Raw genomic sequence first — 21,070 nt, forward strand, 5'->3', positions numbered from 1 at the left:
TCTGTGTTCATCAGGGATATTGGTCCATAATTTTCCCTTTTGGTGGGGTCTTTGTCTCGTTTTGGAATTAAGGTGATGCTGGCCTCATAGAACGAATTTGGAAGTACTCCATCCCTTTCTGTCTTTAGGAACAGCTTTAGTAGAATAGGTATTGATTCTTCTTTAAATGTTTGATAGAATTCCCCTGGGAAGCCATCTGGCCCTGGATTTCTGTGTCTTGGGAGGTTTTTGATGACTGCTTCAATTTCCTCCTTGGTTATTGGCCTGTTCAGGTTTTCTATTTCTTCCTGTTCCAATTTTGGTAGTTTGTGGTTTTCCAGAAATGTGTCCATTTCTTCGAGGTTGCCTAATTTATTGGTGTATAGCTGCTCATAATAAGTTTTTAAAATCATTTGTATTTCCTTGGTATTGGTTGTGAGCTCTCCTTTTTCATTCATGATTTTATTAATTTGAGTCTTTTCTCTTTTGTTTTTAATAAGGCTGGCTAATGGTTTATCTATCTTACTAATTCTTTCAAAGAACCAGCTCCTGGTTTTGTTGATCTGTTCTACAGTTCTTCTGGTTTCTATTTCATTGAGTTCTGCTCGAATCTTTATTAACTCTCTTCTTCTGCTTGGTGTAGGTTTTATTTGCTGTTCTTTCTCCAGTTCCTTTAGGTGCAAAGTTAGCTTGTGTATTTGAGTTTTTCCTAATTTTTTGAGGGATGCTTGTATTGCAATGTATTTCCCTCTTAGGACTGCTTTTGTTGTATCCCAAGGATTTTGAATGGTTGTATCCTCCCTCATTCTCATTAGATTCTATGAATCTTTTTTTTTTTTAGGTCTTTTTTTTTTAAATTAATTAATTTATTTATGATAGTCACAGAGAGAGAGAGAGAGAGAGGCAGAGACAAAGGCAGAGGGAGAAGCAGACTCCATGCACCGGGGGCCCGATGTGGGATTCGATCCCGGGTCTCCAGGATCGCGCCCTGGGCCAAAGGCAGGTGCTAAACCACTGCGCCACTCAGGGATCCCCTCTATGAATCTTTTTAATTCTTCTCTAATTTCCTGGTTGACCCATTCATCTTTTACCATGATGCTCTTTAACCTCCATGTGTTTGAGTTTCTTCCAAATTTCTTCTTGTGATTGAGCTCAAGTTTCAAAGCATTATGGTCTGAAAATATGCAGGGGACAATCCCAATATTTTGGTATCAGTTGAGATCTGATTTGTGACCCAGTATGTGGTCTATTCTGGAGAAAGTTCCATGTGCACTTGAGAAGAATGTGTATTCAGTTGCATGCAGATGAAAAGTTCTGTAAATATCTGTGAAATCCATCTGGTCCAGTGTATCATTTAAAGCCCTTGTTTCTTTGGTGATGTTGTGCTCAGAAGATCTTTCATTTGCAGAAAGTGCCGTGTTGAAGCCTCCCAGTATTAGTGTATTTATTATTATCTAAGTATGTCTTTACTTTGGTTATTAATTGATATACTTGGCAGCTCCCACATTAGGAGCATAAATATTCGTGATTGTTAGGTCTTCTTGTTGGATAGACCCTTTAGCTATGATATAGTGTCCCTCTTCATCTCTTACTATAGTCTTTGGGATAAACATTAATTTATCTGATATGAGGATTGCTACCCCTGCTTTCTTTTGAGGGCCATTTGAATGGTAAATGATTCTCCAACCTTTCATTTTCAGGCTGGACGCGTCGTTAGGTCTACAATGAGTCTCTTGTAGACAGCAAATAGATGGGTCTTCCTTTTTTATCCAGTCTGAAACCCTGTGTGTTTTCCTGGGATCATTAAGCCCATTCACGTTCAGAGTTACTATCGAAAGATATGAATTTAGTGACTGAATAATACCTATTCAGTCCCTATTTTTTTGAATTATTTCTTTGGGCTTCCTCTTTCTTTTACAGGGTTCCCCTTAATATTTCTTGCAGAGCTGGTTTTGTGGTCACATATTCTTTCAGTTTTTGCCTATCTTGGAAGCTCTTTCTCTCTCCTTCTATTCTGAATGAGATCCTTGCTGGATAAAGTATTCTTTGCTGCATGTTCTTCTCATTTAGGACCCTGAATATATCCTGCCAGCCCTTTCTGGCCTGCCAGGTGTCTGTGGAGAAGTCTGCTCTTAATCTAATATTTCTCCCCATAGAAGTTAGGGATCTCTTATTTCTTGCTGCTTCAAGGATTTTCTCTTTATCTTTGGAATTTGCAAGTTTTACTATTAAATGTTGAGGTGTTGAACTGTTTTTATTGATTTTAGGGGGTGACCTTTCTATCTACTGGATCTGAATGCCTGTTTCCCTCCTCAAATTAGGAAAGTTCTCAGCTATGATTTGTTCAAATATGCTTTCTGGTCCTCTGTCCCTCTCAGCACCCTCTGGAACCCCAATTAAATGCAGATTTTTCTTTCTGAGGCTGTCATTTATTTCCCTTAACCTTTCCTCATGGTCTTTTAATTGTTTTTCTCTTTTTTCCTCAGCTTCCTTCCTTGCCATCAACTTGCCTTCCATGTCACTCACTCTTTCTTCTACCTCATTAACCTTTGTCATTAGGACCTCCAGTTTGGATTGCATCTCATCCAATTGATTTCAGCCTGATTAGATCTAAATTCTGCAGTCATGAACTCTCTTGACTCCTTTATGCTTTTTTTCCAGAGCCACCAATAGCTTTATAATTGTGCTTCCGAATTGGCTTTCTGACATCGAATTGTAATCCAAATTCTGTAACTCTGTGGCAGAAAGGACTGTTTCTGATTCTTCTTTTGTGGTGAGTTCTTTTTTCTAGTCATTTTGCTCAGTGCAGAGTGGCTAAAAACAAGTTGTACTGGAAAAAGAAGAAAAAAAAAGTAAAGCAAAAAAAAAAAAAAAAAAGGTGAGGTACCCTCTGGTTCTATATACTTGAATTCCTTGACTTCCCCTGGAGCTTTCCAGTGCTTCTGGGTCAAGAACTTGCTCTTTCTCTGTCCTTCCAGCAGGTCTTCTGGGGGAGGGGCTGCTCTGCTGATTCTCAGGTGTGTGCACCTGGGGGAGCTGCCCTGCCCCCTGCCAGGTGCCCGGCTCAGTGGGAATTGTTGACCCCGTGTGGCCTCTATTCACTGGAGGCCCCTCTCCATTCCAGGCACAGGGTGACAACAGGAGGAACAACAACACTGGCGGTGGCCAGCTCTCCATCTCTGGAGTCAGGTCCTGCAGTAACTACTGCAGTCTCCCAGTCCACACTGGCCTGGGTGCTCCCGGGGTGGCAGGGGGCACTGATCTGCACAGCTCAGGGGCACCTGGTTGCAGGAGAGTCCTTACTGTCCTGTGGCTTCCCCACCTCCGCCTGTTCCAGGGGGAGAACAGAATCCTGGGCTGTGTCCCCCGGTGCCCTGGGATCCAGGGCCTGCACTGCTAGAGTCTCTCTCCCAGGGCCGCAGCCCCCTAAGGCAGCAGGGCACAGCCCCCTCCACCCGGAGCTCCTGCCTGACCAACTGGCTTCTCCCTGAGGCCCCACCGGGTACACTCCAACCCTTTACCAAGATGGGCCCGCAGTGTGTGGTGTGCTCTCCCCCAGGCGCCCCTCCTCTGTTAGTGACACTGAGAGACTGGAGGCTCCACTGGCCCTTCTGGGATCCTGCCTGATTTCCCTGCTGAGCTCCTCTCCATCTGGGAAGAATCTGGGGCAGATTGTTAAAGTTCCTGCTTCTCCTGGGCTGGGCTCTCCTGTCCGGGGCTCTTGCCACCCCCTTTATCCTGGCTCCTCGCAGGGCCCCTCCCCCACTGGATTCTTTTTAATTTATTTTTCCTCCTTCCTACCTTGTTAGAAGTGCAAACTCTTCTCTCTGTAACATTCCAACTGTTTTCTCTTTAAATCTCATATCAAATTCATAGGTGTTTGGGATGATTTAAAAGTTATCTAGGTAAGTTGGTGGGACCTGATGACTTGGGGACCCTACTCCTCCGCCATCTTGCCCCTGTACTTATAGGTTAGATTTATTAAAACAAGTTTATCTGTGAGTGACAGCTCACTCAAAATAACAAATGTTTGTACAAGATAGACATCTTTTTTTCCTCACAATTTCTCTTACCTCTTTGTAAGAGGCACAGAGCTCTTTGGGTACTCAGGTGTGTAGGGTGACTTGACTCCTTCCAGCTTTTGGTCTGCCATTCTTAGGATATGGCCCTCATCCTTAGGGTTCAAGGGAATATTTTAACAGTATCAAAATGAATGAAATATTTAAGAATATATTTAGCAAAGAAAGTACACAACTTGTACACTGACAAGTATAAAATTCCACTGGAAGAAATTAGAGAAGATTTAACTAATGGAAAGACAACTTGTATTCATGAATCAGAAGACTTAATATTGTTAAGATCAAAATAGTTCCCCAAATTGATCTACAGAGTCAGTGTAATCCCTATCAAAATTCTAGCTGACTTCTTGGCAGAGATTGACAGGCTGGTCCTAAAATTCATACAGGAATTCAAGAGATATAGAATAGCCACTGCAATTATTTTTTAAAAAAGAAGAATCTTTTTAAAATCTCTAAAAAGAACAATCTTTAAAAAGAAGACCGAATTTTGCAGACTCAAACTTCCCAATTTCAATATTTGCTTCAGAGCTACAGTAATCAAGACAATGTGGTACTAACAGAAGGATAGACCAGTGGAATTAAGAGTTAAAAATAAACATTCACATTTACAATGAATTGATTTTTGATAAGTGTACCATGATGATTCAGTTGGAAAGAATATTCTTTTCAGTAAATGGTGCTGAAACAACTGGATATCCACATGCAAAGGGTCAAGTTGCACCTCTACCTCTCACCATATACAAAAATTAACTCAAAATGGATCATAGACCTAAATCTAATAGCTAAAACTATAAAACTCTTCAATCGAAACATAGGAGTAATTCTTTCATGACCTTAGATTTAGCAATGGATTCTTAGACATGATACCAAAAGCAAAAGTAACAAAAGGAAAAATAGGTGAATGGGTCTTCATCAAAATTAAAAACTTGCGTATCAAAGGACATTATTGAGAAAGTGAAGAGGCAATCAAACAGAATGGGAGAAAAGATTTACAAATCATATCTCTAATAAAGATTTTGTGTTCAAAATAATATACAAAGAACTCTTCCAATTTAACAACAAAAGACAAATACCTCAATTTTTAAATTTTTATTATTTTTAAAGATTTTATCTGTTTATTCATGAGCGACACACAGAGAGGCAGAGACATAGGCAGAGGGAGAATCAGACTCCCTGTGGGGAGCCTGATGTGGGACTCGATCCTAGGACCTGTGGATGGCACCCTGAGCTGAAGGCAGATGCCCATTCACTGAGCTACCCAGGCACCCCTCTCCCCAGTTTTTTATTTTTATTTATTTATTATTTATTTTTCTCCCCAGTTTTTTAAATGGCAAAAGACTTCAATAAACATTCCTCAAAAAAAAAATATACAAATGGCTAAAAATCACATGAAAAGATACTAACATCATTAACCATCAGAGAAATAAAACTCAAAACCAAAATGAGATCACATTTCATACCCACTAGGATGGCTCTAACGAAAAGATAAAATACAAGTGTTTGTGAGGATTAGAAGAAATTATAACCTTCATATGTTATTGATGGGAATGTGAAATGATATAGCTGCTATGGAAAAGTCTGGCAGTTCCTCAAAGTTTAAACATAGATTTACCAAGACCCTGCAAATCCACCCCTAGGAATTTACCCAAGATAAAAGAAAACATATGTCCATACAAAAACTTGTACTTAAATGTTCATAGCACCATTATTCATAATAGCCCCAAAGTGGAACAAACCCAAATGTCCATAAACTGATGAATGGATAAATAAAATGTAGCATAACCATACAACGGAATATCATTTGGTATTTTAAAAAGAAACACTAATACACAGTACAACATGGATGGCTCTTGATGCTAAGTGAAAGAAGACAGCCACAAGAGACTACATGTTGTATAATTCTGTGTATTTGAAATGTCCAAGATAGGCAAATACATAGAGACATAAAGTAGATTAGCAATTGCCTAGGTCTAGATACTGGGAAGAGAAGGAGAGTGAATGCTAATGAGTTTTGCTGGGGGATGATGAAAGTGTTCTAAAATTGTGTGATGTTTGCACAACTCTGTGAATATGCTAAAAGCTATTGAATTGTATACTTTAAATAGGTGATTTGCATGGTATATCATTTATATTTCAATAAAACTTTTATTAAAAAGAAACAACCCAGCATCTTAACCCAAGGAATTATATGGAAGAAGAATCAGGAAAAAAAGCGATAAGGGGAGCACATCTATGGTTTCTTAGGAAAGTTCATGGACAGATTCATTTAATCTGCACAGTTTATGAGATTAGAACTATTATTACCTCCACTTTATCGGAGAAAAACTGAAGCACAGTCCTTTAAATAACTTTCTTACCCAGAAGCAAATAGGTTTAAAAAAACAGGCAAAAGAGTATATCCCATGTATTTGGAAATTAAGAACTCATTGGTTAAAAAAAAATCATAAGAAAATTATAAAATTCTTAAACTGAAAATCAATGAAAATGTTATGTATTTAATAATGTTAAATAGAGGGCAGCCTGGGTGGCTCAGCGGTTTAGTGTCACCTTAGGCCAGGGTGTGATCCTGGAGACCCAGGATGAAGTCCCCCATTGGGCTCCCTGCATGGAGCCTGCTTCTCCCTCTTGCCTCTATCTCTGCCTCTCTCTTTCTGTGTCTCTCATGAATAAATAAACAAAATCTTAAAAAAAATAATAATGTTAAATGAACACTTTTGGTCTTGATCAAAAAAGAGCAAACACTCTTCCCCCTATTTCTCCCACAAAGTATAGCCAGGATAATATATATATATATATATATATATATATATATATATATATATATGACTTTCAAATGGGGACCAGTTAGGAACCTAGGGACTCAAGGAATGACACAGTAATGAGCTCCCTAGGCATACTTTTTGCCTTGTCTATCTCATACTGGGGGCTAAGGATGCTGGCAACACAGAAATGCCAGCAGACACAGACCAAAAAAAAAAAAAAAAATCCCTAAAAAAGCTTTCTCTCTCTAACCATAGAACCAGGAAAGGGGCGACCTAGCAAGAAAACTTTTGGGCAACAACCACTCTGTTCCATCCAAACACCTTGGAAAAGATTTTTATCCCACTACTCAACACACCAGAAAAGGCCAAGGGGAGAGTTGAGTGGTCCCACCACTCAACACTCTTGCCAAGCTTTAATGAAGTGACCCAATGCCTCTGCCAGGTTGGTAAAATGTAAGATCAAGTGGTTAGACTTTCATTCCAGCAAGAAAATAATGAAGTATCTCCCATAATGCCAGTGGAAATCACATGAGGAACCAGAACTTCCACCTGGTGGTAAGAAGGAACCCTACCCTGTCTCTCCTTGCTGGAATGGTTTCAAAGAAGGCCTAGTAGAGAATCATGACTTTCACCACCACCTGGTGGCAACAAAGTCCCACTTCCAACCCCAGGGTGTCAATAGAGGCTGAGGGGGGACATCTGGACTTCTGCTCACAACCTGGCAGGAAAGAGGTTGTGTCCATATTCCCCCTAACGCATGGTGTCAGAGGAAGTCTACTAAAACAAGAATTAAGTAAGATCCAGTGTGTCCTAACATAACACTAAAAATGTTCAGGCTACAATATTTTTCTTTACTTTTTTAAAATTTATTTATGATAGTCACAGAGAGAGAGAGAGAGAGAGAGAAAGAGAGAGAGAGAAGTAGAGACATAGGCAGAGGGAGAAGCAGGCTTCATGCACCAGGAGCCTGATGTGGGATTTGATCCCGGGTCTCCAGGATCACACCCTGGGCCAAAGGCAGGCGCCAAACCGCTGCGCCACCCAGGGATCCCTCAGGCTACAATCTAAAATGACTAATGATCCAACAGCCAGGAAAATCTCAACTGGAATAAGAAGACAGTCAGCCAATGCCAACAATGAGGTGCCAATAGGTAAACTAAAATTATCTAAGAAGGATTTTAAAGTAGCCATTTCAAAATTACTTTAAGAAACAATTATGAGCATGATTAAAACAAATGAAAAAATAGAAAGTTTAAGCAAAGAAATGGTGTCAATAAAGAAATAAAAAGAAGAATCCAATGGAAATATTGGAACTGAAATATACAGTAACCAAAGTTAAAAAAAAAATAAACAAACCTCACTTGATAGGCTGAACATCAGAATGGAGACAGAGAAGGGAATTGATAAACAGAAAGAACAATAGGAATTACCCAGTCTATACAAAGGAAAGGGAAAAAATAAATAGAGCCTCAGGGAACTGTAGAACTATAACAAAAGATCTAACATTCACGTCTTTAGAGTTATGAGAAGAGGAAAAATGTAAGATTGAAAAAGCACTTGAAAAAATCATGTCTGATTTCCTCAAATTTGGCAAAAGGCATAAGCCTACAAATTCAAGGTGCTTAATGAATTCCAAACAGAATAAACTCAAAGAAATTCATGCCACAGCACATGATAATTAAAATTTGAAAAACTAAAAATAAAGAAAAATCTTGACATCAATGAATGTCCCCTTATCTATAGGGAAAATCATTCAAACGGCAGTGGATTTTTTTTCTTTTTTCTTTTTTTTGGCAATGGATTTATTATCAGAAATTGTGTAGGTCATAAGAAAGTGGCACAGGGGCAGCCCCGGTGGCGCAGCGGTTTAGCGCCTCCTGCAGCCCAGGGCGTGATCCTGGAGACCTGGGATCGAGTCCCGCGTCGGGCTCCCTGCGTGGTGCCTGCTTCTCCCTCTGCTTGTGTCTCTGCCTCTCTCTCTAGCTGTGTCTCTATGAATAAATAAAAATAAAATATTAAAAAAAAAGAAAGTGGCACAAAATTTTTTATGTGCTACAAGAAAATAACTGTCAACTTAGAATTCTATAACCAGTTAAAATACTGCTAGGAATGAAGGGGAAATCAAGATATTTTCAAATAAAGAAAAACTAAGAGAATTTGTCACCAGCAGACTTACTCTAAAAAAAATAGCTAATGGAAATTCTTGAAAAAGAACAGGAATGATGAAAAATAAGAATTTAAAATATCAACAAGGAATAAAAAATAAGAAAAATAGTAAAAATATAGGTAAATAAAATAGTTTCCTTCTCTTGAGTTTTCTGAATTTTTACTTTTGAAGCAAAAAAAAAAATTACATTATGTGATATGGTTCTCAGTGTACGTAGACAAAATACTTAAAATAATTACAAATGGGAGGGAGGAAAGGAATTCACAGGAAGATAAGATTTATATACTGGTAAAATGTAGCCATCAGTAGAGTATGAAAACTCATCTATGTAAAAGTATGTAACACTTAGGACAACCATTAAAACTCTGTAGAAAGAGATATACTCAAAAAATACTCTAGGGTCAGAGGGGACAGGGTTAGAGATGCTACTGGTATCTAGTGTTACAGGCCAGAGATGCTGTGAAATGTCCTACAACACACAGTACAGTCCTTTACAACAAAGATTTATGTCAATAGTACTAAGGCTGAGAAGCCCTGGCTTACATGCTTACCAGTGCTGGATATTATCATTCTTTTGAATAACATTTTTTGAAGTTTGTATTTATGTTTCCTTTTACCTGCTCTCTATGTAAGCAGGGATAATTGGTTTTCCACAATCATCATTGCTTCATCATTCTTTTAATCTTACCTATCCTGTAGTTTGGAAAACGATACCTTATTTTATTTTGCACCTCTTCAGAAGAATGGAGCTATTTTTACTTCTTATTTTAGGTATTATTTGAATTTTTTATAATGAACCTGTATTATTTTTATAAGTTTTTGACAAGTTATTAAAGATTTTTAAAAACTACAAATAAATCAAAATGAGATTCTAAAATATGTTCAAATAACCCAAGGAAGACAGGTAAAAGAAACAGAAGCAAACAATCCACAGAAAAGAAAAATTAAAATAGCAAATTAAAGCCTTAACATATCATTATTTACATTAAATGTAAATGGCATAATTACAGCAATTGAAAGGCAAAGATTGACAGAGTAGAGTCAAACATAAAACACAACCATGAAACTCACTTCAAATACCATATAGATAGGTTAAAATTAAAAGAATAAAAATATATACACTATGCAAACATCAATTAGAAGAAAGCAGGAGTGGCTATGTTATTATCAGACAAAATCATCCTCAGAGCAAAAAAATTACCTGCCTGAAAGGAATTTTAGATAATGATAAAAGAGCCAGTCTACCAAGAAGACATAGGAATCCCAAATTTGTACGCATAAACCAACAGAGCTGGAAAACATGTGAAGCAAAAATTAATGCAATTACAGTTGGAGAGTGCTCACTTCAGCAGCACATATGCTAAAATTGGAATGGTACAGAGAAGATTAGCATGGCCCCCACACAAGGATGACGTGCAATTACAGTTGGAGACTTCAACACCTCTCTTATAAACAACTGATAAAACTTCTAGGCAATCAACAAGGATATATAAGAACTTAACACATCATCAACCAACAGGATCTAATTAACATTTATATAACATTCCACCCAACAACAGCAGAATAAACATTCTTTTAAAGTGTCCATGGCAAAAAGATGGCAGTGACAGTGAAGAAGGAAGCCCCCGCCCCTCCCAAAGCTAAAGCCAAGGTTTTGAAGGCCAAGAGAGCAGTGCTGAAAGGTATCCAGAAAAGAAGAAGGAATGGGTGGAAGATATTCACACAACACTCAACTTCTAGCGGCCCAAGCCACTATAGTTCTAAAAGCAGCCAATATACCCTTAGAAGAGCACCCTCAAAAGAAACAGATTTGACTATTATACCATCATCAACTTCCCCCTGACCACAGTCAGCCTTGAAAATGATAGAAGACAACAGCACACAATGTTCATTGTGGATGTCAGGGCAAATAAGCACCAAATCAAACAGGCTGTGAAGAAGCTCTACAACATTGAGGTTTCCAAGGTCAACATCCCAATCAAGCCTGATAAAGAGAAGGCATATGTTCACCTGGCTTCTGACTCTGACACTTTGGATATTGCCAACAAAATTGGGATCATCTAAACTGAGTCCAACAGGCTAATTCTAAATAGAAACATTTTACCATATACACAAAAAATAACAAATTATCTATGGAACATAAAACAAGACAGTTCATATTCTGGACCATAAATCTCAACAAAATTAAAAGAATGGAAATCAGAGTGTGTTCTCTGATTACAAAAGGATCAAACTAGAAACCAATAGCAGAAAGATAACAGAAAATATCTAAGCACTTGAGAACAAATAGTATACTTCTAAATAATCCAGGGATCAAAAAGGAAATCTCAAAGAAAATAAGAAATACATTGAATTGGATGGAAATAAAAATCTAGGATATCAAAATTTGTGAGATGCTGCTATACCCGTGCTTTTTTTTTTTTTTACCACTAAATGCTTACATTAAAAAAAAAAGGAAAAAAAATCTCAAAACAGTCACCTAATATTAAGAAACTTCAAAAAAAAAAAGAAATTTCATAAAGGCATACAAAATAAGTCCAAAGAATACAAAAATAAATAAACAACAATAATAAGAGTATAAATCAATAAAATTGAAAACAGAAAAAACAATATAGAAAATCAATAAAACAAGGAGCTAAAAAAAAAAAATAAAAATAAAAATAAAAATAAAATTAAAAAAAAAAAAAAAACAAGGAGCTGATTCTTTGAAAAGAACAATAATAGTGACACATCTCTAGCAAGACTGACAAACACCAAAGGAGAGAAGGCACAAATTACTAATATCAGAAATGAAACACAGGATATCACTGGAGATCTTGCAAACATCAAAAGGATAATAAGGAAATAGTATGAACAACTCTACACATAAATTTGGTGAATTAGATGAAATAGAGCAATTTTTCAAAAAACACAAAGTACCACAACTCACCCAATATGAAATAGATAATTTGAGTAGCCCTCTAACAACTATAGAAATTTATAACTTTAAAACTCCCAAGAAAAGAATCCCCAGGCTGACATAAATTCTACCAAACATGAATTTTAGGTGAAATCTATCAAACATTTTTAAAAGAACACCAAATTTGTAAAATCTTTTCCAAAAAATAGAAAGGAGAACCTTTCTGAACTTATTTTATGAGGTAGTATCATCCTGACACCAAAGTCAAACAGTCCCAAAAAAGGCAACCAAAGACAAACAGCTCTCATGAATATAGGCAGAAAAGTACTTAATGAAGTATTATCAAATAGAATTGAGCAACATATAAAAATATTCATACATCATGAATGATGAGGATTTATTCCAGAGATGCAAAGCTGGTTCCATATTTGAAGACCAATCTATGTGAACCACCATATAAATGGTCTAGAGAAGAAAAGTGAAATGATCATATCAACTGATGCAGAAAAAGCACTTCACAAAATTTATCATTCAAGGATATCAGCAAAAATGTTGAAGAAAGGAATTTCACAAATCTGCCCTTCCATAAAAGCAATTAAAAACTGGCAAAAGCAACTTTTTCAGAATTCTGGAAACTGACTAAAAGCTTACAGTGACAAGGAGAGTGTTTAATCAAAAACAAAAAACAAAAAACAAACAAAAAAGCCAAATCTCAGTAAGAATAGTGGCTTTGTGGAATTTTTTTAAAAAAGATTTTATTTATTTATTCATGAGAATACACAGAGAGGAGAGAGAGAGAGAGGCAGAGACACAGGCAGAGGGAGAAGCAGGCTACATGCAGGGAGCCTGACGTGGGACTCGATCCAGGGTCTCCAGGATCACATCCTGGGCTGCAAGCAGTGCTAAGCCGCTGAGCCACTGAGCCACCGGGGCTGCCCGGCTTTGTGGAATTTTAACAGATCATGGTTACATCCCCCAATCCAAGCCCAGTGGCAGCCCGAAAATAACACCCCACTTTCCTGGTAGTGGCGTGGAGGGGGGCAAAACAGACTTCATTTACAAAGAATTGTAATTAATTGCTTTGACTCACCTGGTAGCTCCTTGGAAGATCAGCTCACAAAGTCTGCCTTAATCTTGCCTACCTCAAAACTCACTCTGTTTATGAACAAGTTAAACACAGAGTTACTGCATGACCCTGCAATTCCATTCCTAGATATATACCTAAGAGAAGTGAAAACGTATGTTCACATAAAAACATGAGTGTTCATAACAGTACTATTTATAATAGCCAAAAAGTGGAAACAACTCAAATGTCCATTGACTGGTGAATGAATAAACAAACTTTGAGATATCCATACAATGGAAAATTATTCAGTCACGAAAAGGAATGAAATATTGACACATGCTACAACATGAATGAAATTGAAAACATTATGCTAAGTGAAAGACACAAAAGTCACATATTGTGTGGATCCATTTTTATGAAACATCCATATTAGATACATCTATATACAGAGAAAGTAGATCGGTGATTGCGAGGGGCTGAGAGGAAGGAGGAATGGAGAGTGATTGCTTAATGTGTATGGATTTCTATTTAAGGTATTAAGAGAGTTCTGAAATTGGATGGTGGTGATAGTTACACAGCATTGTGAATATACTAAAAAGAACATTGAATTGTACACTTTGAATGGTTTAAATAATTAATTCTTTATGTTTTATCTCAATAAAATTTTAATTTTATCTCAATAAAAATAATGCAAAAAACATTCAACACATATTAATGATAAAAATGCTCAGAAAATTCGGAATAGAGTGGCTCCTGGGTGGCTCAGTCGGTTAAGCATCTGCCTTAGGCTCAGGTCATGATCCCAAGGTCCTGGGATTGAATCCCATGTCTGGCTCCCTGCTCAGCAGGGAGCTGCTTCTTCCTCTCTGCTGTTCCCCCTGCTTGTGCTCCCTCTCTCTCTCTGTCAAATAAATCAATAAAATGTTAAAAAAAATTAGGAATAGAGAGTAACTTCCTTTATTAGTAACTTCCTAATAAACTGCCTTTATTCTTGATAAAGAATGCCTTCAAAAATCCTATAGCTGCCGTGAAACACATGGTGAAAAACAATGATTTCCTCTTAAGATCCAAAACAAGGCAAAGATGTCTGCTCTTTTTGCTGTTATTCAGCACAATACTGGAATCCTTGCCAGAACAATCAGGCAACACAAACCATACAGGTCAAGAAGGATGAAATCAAAGCATCCCTATTTTCAGATGACATGATGATCTACATAGGAAATGCCAAGAAATCTACATAAAAACTCCTAGAACTAATAAGTGAATTTAGCAAGGTCAATGGAAACAAGATCAACATATAAAAATCAATAGTGGGGATCCCTGGGTGGCGCAGCGGTTTGGCGCCTGCCTTTGGCCCGGGGCGCGATCCTGGAGACCCCGGATCGAGTCCCACGTCGGGCTCCCGGTGCATGGAGCCTGCTTCTCCCTCCGCCTGTGTCTCTGCCTCTCTCTCTCTCTCTATGACTATCATAAATAAATTAAAAAAAAATTCTAAAAAAAAAAAAAAAAAATCAATAGTATTCCTATGTACTGTCAATGAACACGTGGACACCAAAAGGAAAAGCAATACCATTACAACCACTCAAAAATAAAAGAGAAATACTTTGGTATAAATATAAAAAAATATATACTATACTTTTATGTTAAAAACTACAAAACACTGATGACAGAAATAAAATATTTAAATAAATGGAAAGACATAGCATATCCATGGATTGGAAAATTCAACATAATAAGTTTCATTTCTCCCCAAACTGATACACAGGTTTCATGCAATTCTTATTAATATCCCAGTAAGACTTTTTGTAGATATAAACAAAATTTTCTAAAATGTATTTGGAAAGGTAATGGAACTGGAAGAGCTAAAAGGATTTTGAAATAGAGTTGGGAAATAGAAAATTGGAAAGGAGAACTCTATATAATTATTATATAGCTACAGTAATCAAGATGGTATAATATGGGCAGAGGAATATACACATAAATCAATGAAACAGAATACAGAACCCCAAAATAGAACAGGTAAGCAAGACTGGCTGATTTTTTTTGACAAAGATGCAAAAGCAATTTGATGGAGAAAAGATCATCTTTTTAATAAATGGTGCTAAAGCATTTGAACATCCATAGATAATCAATCAATCTATGAAATGAACCTCGACTTAAACTTCATAAATTATATAGAAATTAACTCAAAATCAATGATATATTCAAATGCAAAAGACAAAACTATAAAACTTTAGAAGAGAACATGGGAACAATCCTTGGATCTGAAGCTAGGCAAACGTGAAACCAAAGCACAGTTCAAAATAGAAAAAAGTAAAAAAAAAAAAAAAAAGAAAAAGAAAAAAGTTTTAAAACGTGTAAAAGAAAAAAAGGGGGGCACTGGGGCGACTCAGTGGTTGAACATCTGCCTTTGACTCAGGTCATGATCCCGGGTCCTGGAATAGTGTCCTGAGTCAGGCTCCCCATAGGGAGCTTGCTTCTCCCTCTGCCTATGTCGCTGCCTTTCTCTGCATGTATCTCATGAATAAATAAAAAAAAAAATTTTTTAAAAAGTAAAAAAAGAAAAAAGTCAATAAATTGGACATCATCGAAATTTAAAACTCTGAGAGACTATTATAAGAATGGAAAACTAAGATATATACCTGGATAAAATAATTGTAAAACATATCTAACAATGGGATTGTATATAGAATATATATAATTTTACATTCTCACCAGCAATGTTTAGAGATCCAGGTTCTCCACATCCTTGTGAGCATTTGATACTGTCTTTGATTGTTTATATTTTAGCTTTTCTTTTCTTTTTCTTTTTTTTTAAGATTTTATTTATTTATTTATTTATTTATTTATTTAAGATTTTATTTATTTATTCATGAGACACACACAGAAAGAGGCAGACGCATAGGCAGAGGCAGAAGCAGGCCCCTCTCAGGGAGCCTGCCTGGGATCACAACCTGAGTGCAAGGCAGACGCTCAACCGCTTGAGCCACCCAGCTGCCCCATATTTTACTTTTCTAACAGTGCTATTGGCTAGTGATGTTGAACATCTTTTTATATGCTTATATCTGTACATCCTCTTTAATGAAATATCACTTCATTGCTTTTCTCTATCTTCTAAGTGGATTGTTTGCTTTTTACCATCAAATTATAAAATGGTACAACCATTCTGGAAAATAGTTTGCAATTTCCTTAAAAAACTAAACATATACTTACCACATCATCCAGCAAAAGGACTCCTGGGCATTTATTTCAGGGAAATGATAACTTATGTCTGCACAAAAATGTGTACACAAGTGGAGCCTGGGCGGTTCAGTCTGTTAAGCAGTTGACTCTTAATTTTAGCTCAGGTCATTATCTCAGGGTCTGGGAATCAAGCCCCATGTCAAGCTCTGTACTCAGCAGATACTCAGCTTGAGGATTCTCTCTCCCTTTCCCTCTGCCCCTTCCCTTTCTCTCTCTCTAGAATAAATAAATCTTTTAAGAAAATATATACACAAATGAAAAAAAAGAAAATATATACACAAATGTTCATAGCAGCTTTATTTGTAATAGTCAAAACTTGAGCCAACTAAAATGTCCTTTAATAGATAAATAGTTAAAAAAAAAAAAAAAAAACCTCTGGTACATCAATACCATGGACTACTCCTCAGCCATACAATAGAACAAACTATCAATACACACAACAATTCGAATGGATTGAAGGGCATTAGGCCAAGTGAAAAAGATCAGTCTTGGGGGATCCCTGGGTGGCTCAGCAGTTTAGCGCAGCCTGGGGCATGATCCTGGGGCGTGATCCTGGAGTCCCCGGATGGAGTCCCATCATCATGGGCTCCCTGCATGGAGCCTGCTTCTCCCTCTGCCTGTGTCTCTGCCTCTCTCTCTGTCTGTGTCTCTCATGAATAAATAAATAAAACCTTTAAAAAAGAAAAAAAGAAAAATGTCAGTCTTAAAGATGATGTACTATTCGAGTCCATTTATATAACATTCTCAAAATGATAAAATTATAGAAATGATGAACAGGTTTGTAACTACCAGGAGTTAGCAATGGTGAGTTGGAGGGAAGTGAGTATGACCATAAAAGACTAGCAGGCAAGATATATTGAAAAGTATAAGACAATTATTATACGGTCTCATTCATATGTGGAATATAAGAAATAGTGAAAGGGACCAGAAGGGAAAGGAGGAAAACTAAGTGGGGAAAAATTAGAGAGGAAACAAACCATGAGAGATCCTAACTCTGGGAAACAGAGGATTGCAGAAGGGGGTTGGGGGGGAATGCGGTAACTGGGTGATGGCCATTAAGGAAGGCACGTGATGAGATGAGCACTGGGTGTTATACTATATGCTGGCAAATTGAATTTAAATAAATAAATAAATAAATAAATAAATAAGAAAATTATAAGCTCTCTCAAATAAATAAATAAAAATCTTAAAAAAAAATCTCTTTCCAAAATCATGAAAATTCTTCCACGGAACAGAAATATGAAACACTCCAGCTCTCCCATGTTATGAGGTTAGTATAACCTTGATAACAAACACAGATAAGAGTACAAGAAAGAGGGGGTGCCTGGGTGGCTCAGTGATTGAGCATCTGCCTTCCGCTCAGGTCGTGATCCCAGTGTCCTGGGACTGAATCCTGCATCAGGCTCCCTGCTCAGCAGGGAGTCTGCTCATCCCTCTCCCCCTGCCCCTTCCCCCTGCTCATGCTCTCTCTCTCTCTCTCTCTCCCCCTCATACTCTGTCTTTCAAATCAATAAATAAAATCTTAAAAAAAAGTGTACAAGAAAGGAATACTACAAGCAGCATAATTTCACTTACCAACACAGATATAAAAACCCTAAACAAATTATATGCAAATGAACTGCCAATGAACAGAATAGATAAACATCATAACTAAGCTATGCTTATCTCAGCAAGGCAAAGTTGGTTTAATATTAGAAAATCCATGATTTTTATTCACTGATTAAGAGAGAAAAAATTATCTTACTAAATGCAGTAAAAGCATTCAATGTAATTCAATACCTATTTGGAATAAAATTGCCTAATGATCTAGGATTAAAAGATAACTTAATAAAATTATTTACCAAAACCCAAAAATCAACCAAATACCTAAATCTGAAACATAAGAACTTCACCTTTAAAATCAGATCAGAAAGAACTCAAGGACTATTACCACCTATGTTAACACCAAACTAGGGATCCTGTTTAAGTAAAAGGAGAAAGAGAACTTATAACCTTTATAGGTTATAACGATTAAAAAGGGGGAAAAATAATCATTATTTGAAAAGTAATGGATTGCTAACACAGAAAATCCAAGGAGATTAGCTGACAAATAATTAGAGTTAATAGAATAATTGAGGATGGTTGGTTAAAATGGAGAGATCTAAAATTAATTCCATTTCAGGGTACCTGGGTAGCTCAGTCAGTTAAGGTCTGCCTTTGGCTCAGGTCATGATCCCAACGTCCTGGGATTGAGAGCCGTGACAGGCTTTCTGCTCAGGTGGGTAGCATGCTTCTCCCCCTACCCTCTGCTCATGCTCTCTCTCGCTCTCAAATAAATAAATAAATAAATAAATAAATCTTTAAAGTTAAATTAAATTAATTTCATTTCTATACAACAGTAACAGATAGAAAACATGTGTCAAAATATACCACTAAGAAAAGCAAGAAAAGATATATAGAAATTAATCTAATATATTCATTACATTTTTTTGGTAAAGATTTTATTTATGTATTCATGAGAGACACAGAGAGACAGGCAGAGACACAGGAAGAGGGAGAAGTAGGCTCCATGCAGGGGCCCCAATGTGGGACTCGATCTCAGTACCCCGGGATCATGCCCTGAGCTGAAGGCAGAGGCTCAACCACTGAGCCAGCCACCCAGGCATCCCTATATACATAACATTTATAGAGAAAGTTAGAAGCTTTCCTGAAAGCTAAAACAACTGTTCTTCCCTAAACTGACAGAAATATGGAGGTTTATTCCTTATACAAATCAATAGGAGGCCTCTGCACTGCAGACAATAGGTACATTGGAAGACAGAAGTACCTTGGTACAAACCAAGGAGATAGGTGACCAAATCCCTAAATGCTAAATACTGAGAGTCCAGCCCAGTCTCTCCCAAGTCCTCCTCTCTGGTTGGATCACAAAACTCTGACAGCCAAACATTTACCCTCCAATTAGATGATCCTCCTCTAATTCCCTCTGGGGAATTCAGCCAATCTATGAAGAAAGACTTAAAGATACTGACCTTAGGGATTACCCCCCAAATGATGCACTCAAATTACTCAACAGTAAAGCTCAAAGTCAACAAGTCCCATTCATGGGGTCAGAGCTTTCAATCAACTTTTAATCCTAGACTTTTAATCATAGGCACTCAAACAAGGTCAAACAAACATCACAGGAAAACCTCTAATACAGAAGATGGAGTCCAAAACAAACAGACCTGTAAACACACAAAGGGATGAAAGTAACCTGAAGGAAATATAATCTATGCAAGGAAAAGAAAACTTTAAAAATAATTATCATTAATATATTAAAAGAGATTGGAAAAGATATTGCATCTATGAAACAAGAATATAGTTCTATTATTAAAATAGAAAATGAAAATGAACTCTTGGCAAGTAAAAACATAGTAAGATGGTAGCAGAAATGAAACACTCAATAGTGATATTGAAAGACAAAAAAAGAATAATGGTCAGGAAAGAAATGTAAGAAAATGAAAGGACCATACCAAGAGGTATGACATCTGGAAAATATGAGTTACAAAAAGAAAACACATTGAAAGCAGGGGTGAGAAAATCATCACTGAAAGAATTAAAGAAAATTTCTCCAAAGTCAAGGACATGAATTGTCAGATAAAAAGACCCACTTAAAGCAAAGCACAATTGAAGAAAATAGACCTACATCAAGGTAACTTCAAAACAATGGGAACTAATGGAAGCTTCTAGAACAGAAAAAAAAAGGTTTTATAGAAAGGATCAGCTATCAGAATGGCTTTATCCTTCTTAGCAGCAATGAAATCAAGCAAACAATGGAGCCATGCTTCAAAATTCTGAAAGAAAACTATTTCCAGTCTAAAATGCTATACTTGACTAAACTATCATTTTAGAATAGATAAATAAAGGTAAACATGCAAGGTCTCACAATACTTATTTTCCAAGCACAGTTTCCCAAGAATCTACTAGAGGAAGTGCTCACCAAAATGAGATGACCAAATCAAGACAAAAGAAGATATGAGACACGGGAAATAGGAGATCCAGCGTGGAAAACACAAAGAGAATCCCCATGTAGACAGTGAAGGGATTTCCTGGATGACAACTGTGCATCATCAGACATATGCAACCAGGCCAAATTGGAACAGATGACCCAATGTGATAGAAATGTTGAGGGATGACATTACCAAGATGCCCACTGCCTTTGCATCATCTTTTAACCTGAGAACAGCATTTGTGAGTGAATCTAACCAAGATTTTTCTATGTATTTGACAGAGGGGGAGAGAGAGAGAGAGAGAGAGAGAGAGAGAGAGAGAGAGAGGGAGAGAGAGAGAAAACAAGCAGGTGGAGCAGGAGAGGGAGCAGGTTCCCCGGTTAGCAGGGACTCAGACGTGGGGCTTGATCCCAGGACCCTGGGATCATGACCTGAGCCCCTTGTGTCTCTTATAAGAATACCTAATGGGGCAGCCCCGGTGGCACAGAGGTTTGGCGCGGCCTGCAGCCCGGGGTGTGATCCTGGAGACCCCAGATGGAGTCCCACGTCAGGCTCCCCGCATGGAGCCTGCTTCTCCCTCTGCCTGTGTCTCTGCCTCTCTCTCTGTCTCTCATGAGTAAATAAATTTTAAAAAATCTTTAAAAAAAATAAGAATACCTAAAATTGGAATTAGGGCCCACCTGGATAACCCAGGATATTTCCTTATTTCAAAACTCTTTTTTTTTAAATTTTTTTTTCTTATTTCAAAACTCTTAATTACATCTGCAAAGAAACCTTTTCCAAATAAGGTCACATGTATAGGTTCCAGGGATTAAGATGTGGCCATATCTTTAAAAAAAAATTCTTTTAGATTTTATTTATTTATTCATGAGAGACACACAAGCAGAGACATAGGCAGAAGGAGAAG

General features: G+C 37.2%; 1 protein-coding gene and 1 non-coding gene across 2 annotated transcripts; both read left to right on the forward strand.

The window, feature by feature from the left end:
• Window positions 1–10,323: 10,323 nt before the first annotated feature.
• LOC121483658 lies at window positions 10,324–10,432 on the forward strand. Its single transcript, XR_005985785.1, has one exon. It is a non-coding gene; the product is annotated as a U6 spliceosomal RNA (small nuclear RNA).
• Window positions 10,433–10,584: 152 nt separating this feature from the next.
• LOC121482488 (60S ribosomal protein L23a-like) lies at window positions 10,585–11,051 on the forward strand. Its single transcript, XM_041740397.1, has 2 exons — window positions 10,585–10,669; window positions 10,837–11,051. Exons 1-2 carry the CDS (start codon window positions 10,585–10,587, stop codon window positions 11,049–11,051), a joined length of 300 nt encoding a protein of 99 aa, XP_041596331.1.
• The last annotated feature ends 10,019 nt before the right edge of the window (window positions 11,052–21,070 follow it).

The sequence above is a fragment of the Vulpes lagopus genome, chromosome X, assembly GCF_018345385.1.
Source record: "Vulpes lagopus strain Blue_001 chromosome X, ASM1834538v1, whole genome shotgun sequence".
Classification (NCBI taxonomy): Eukaryota; Metazoa; Chordata; class Mammalia; order Carnivora; family Canidae; genus Vulpes; species Vulpes lagopus.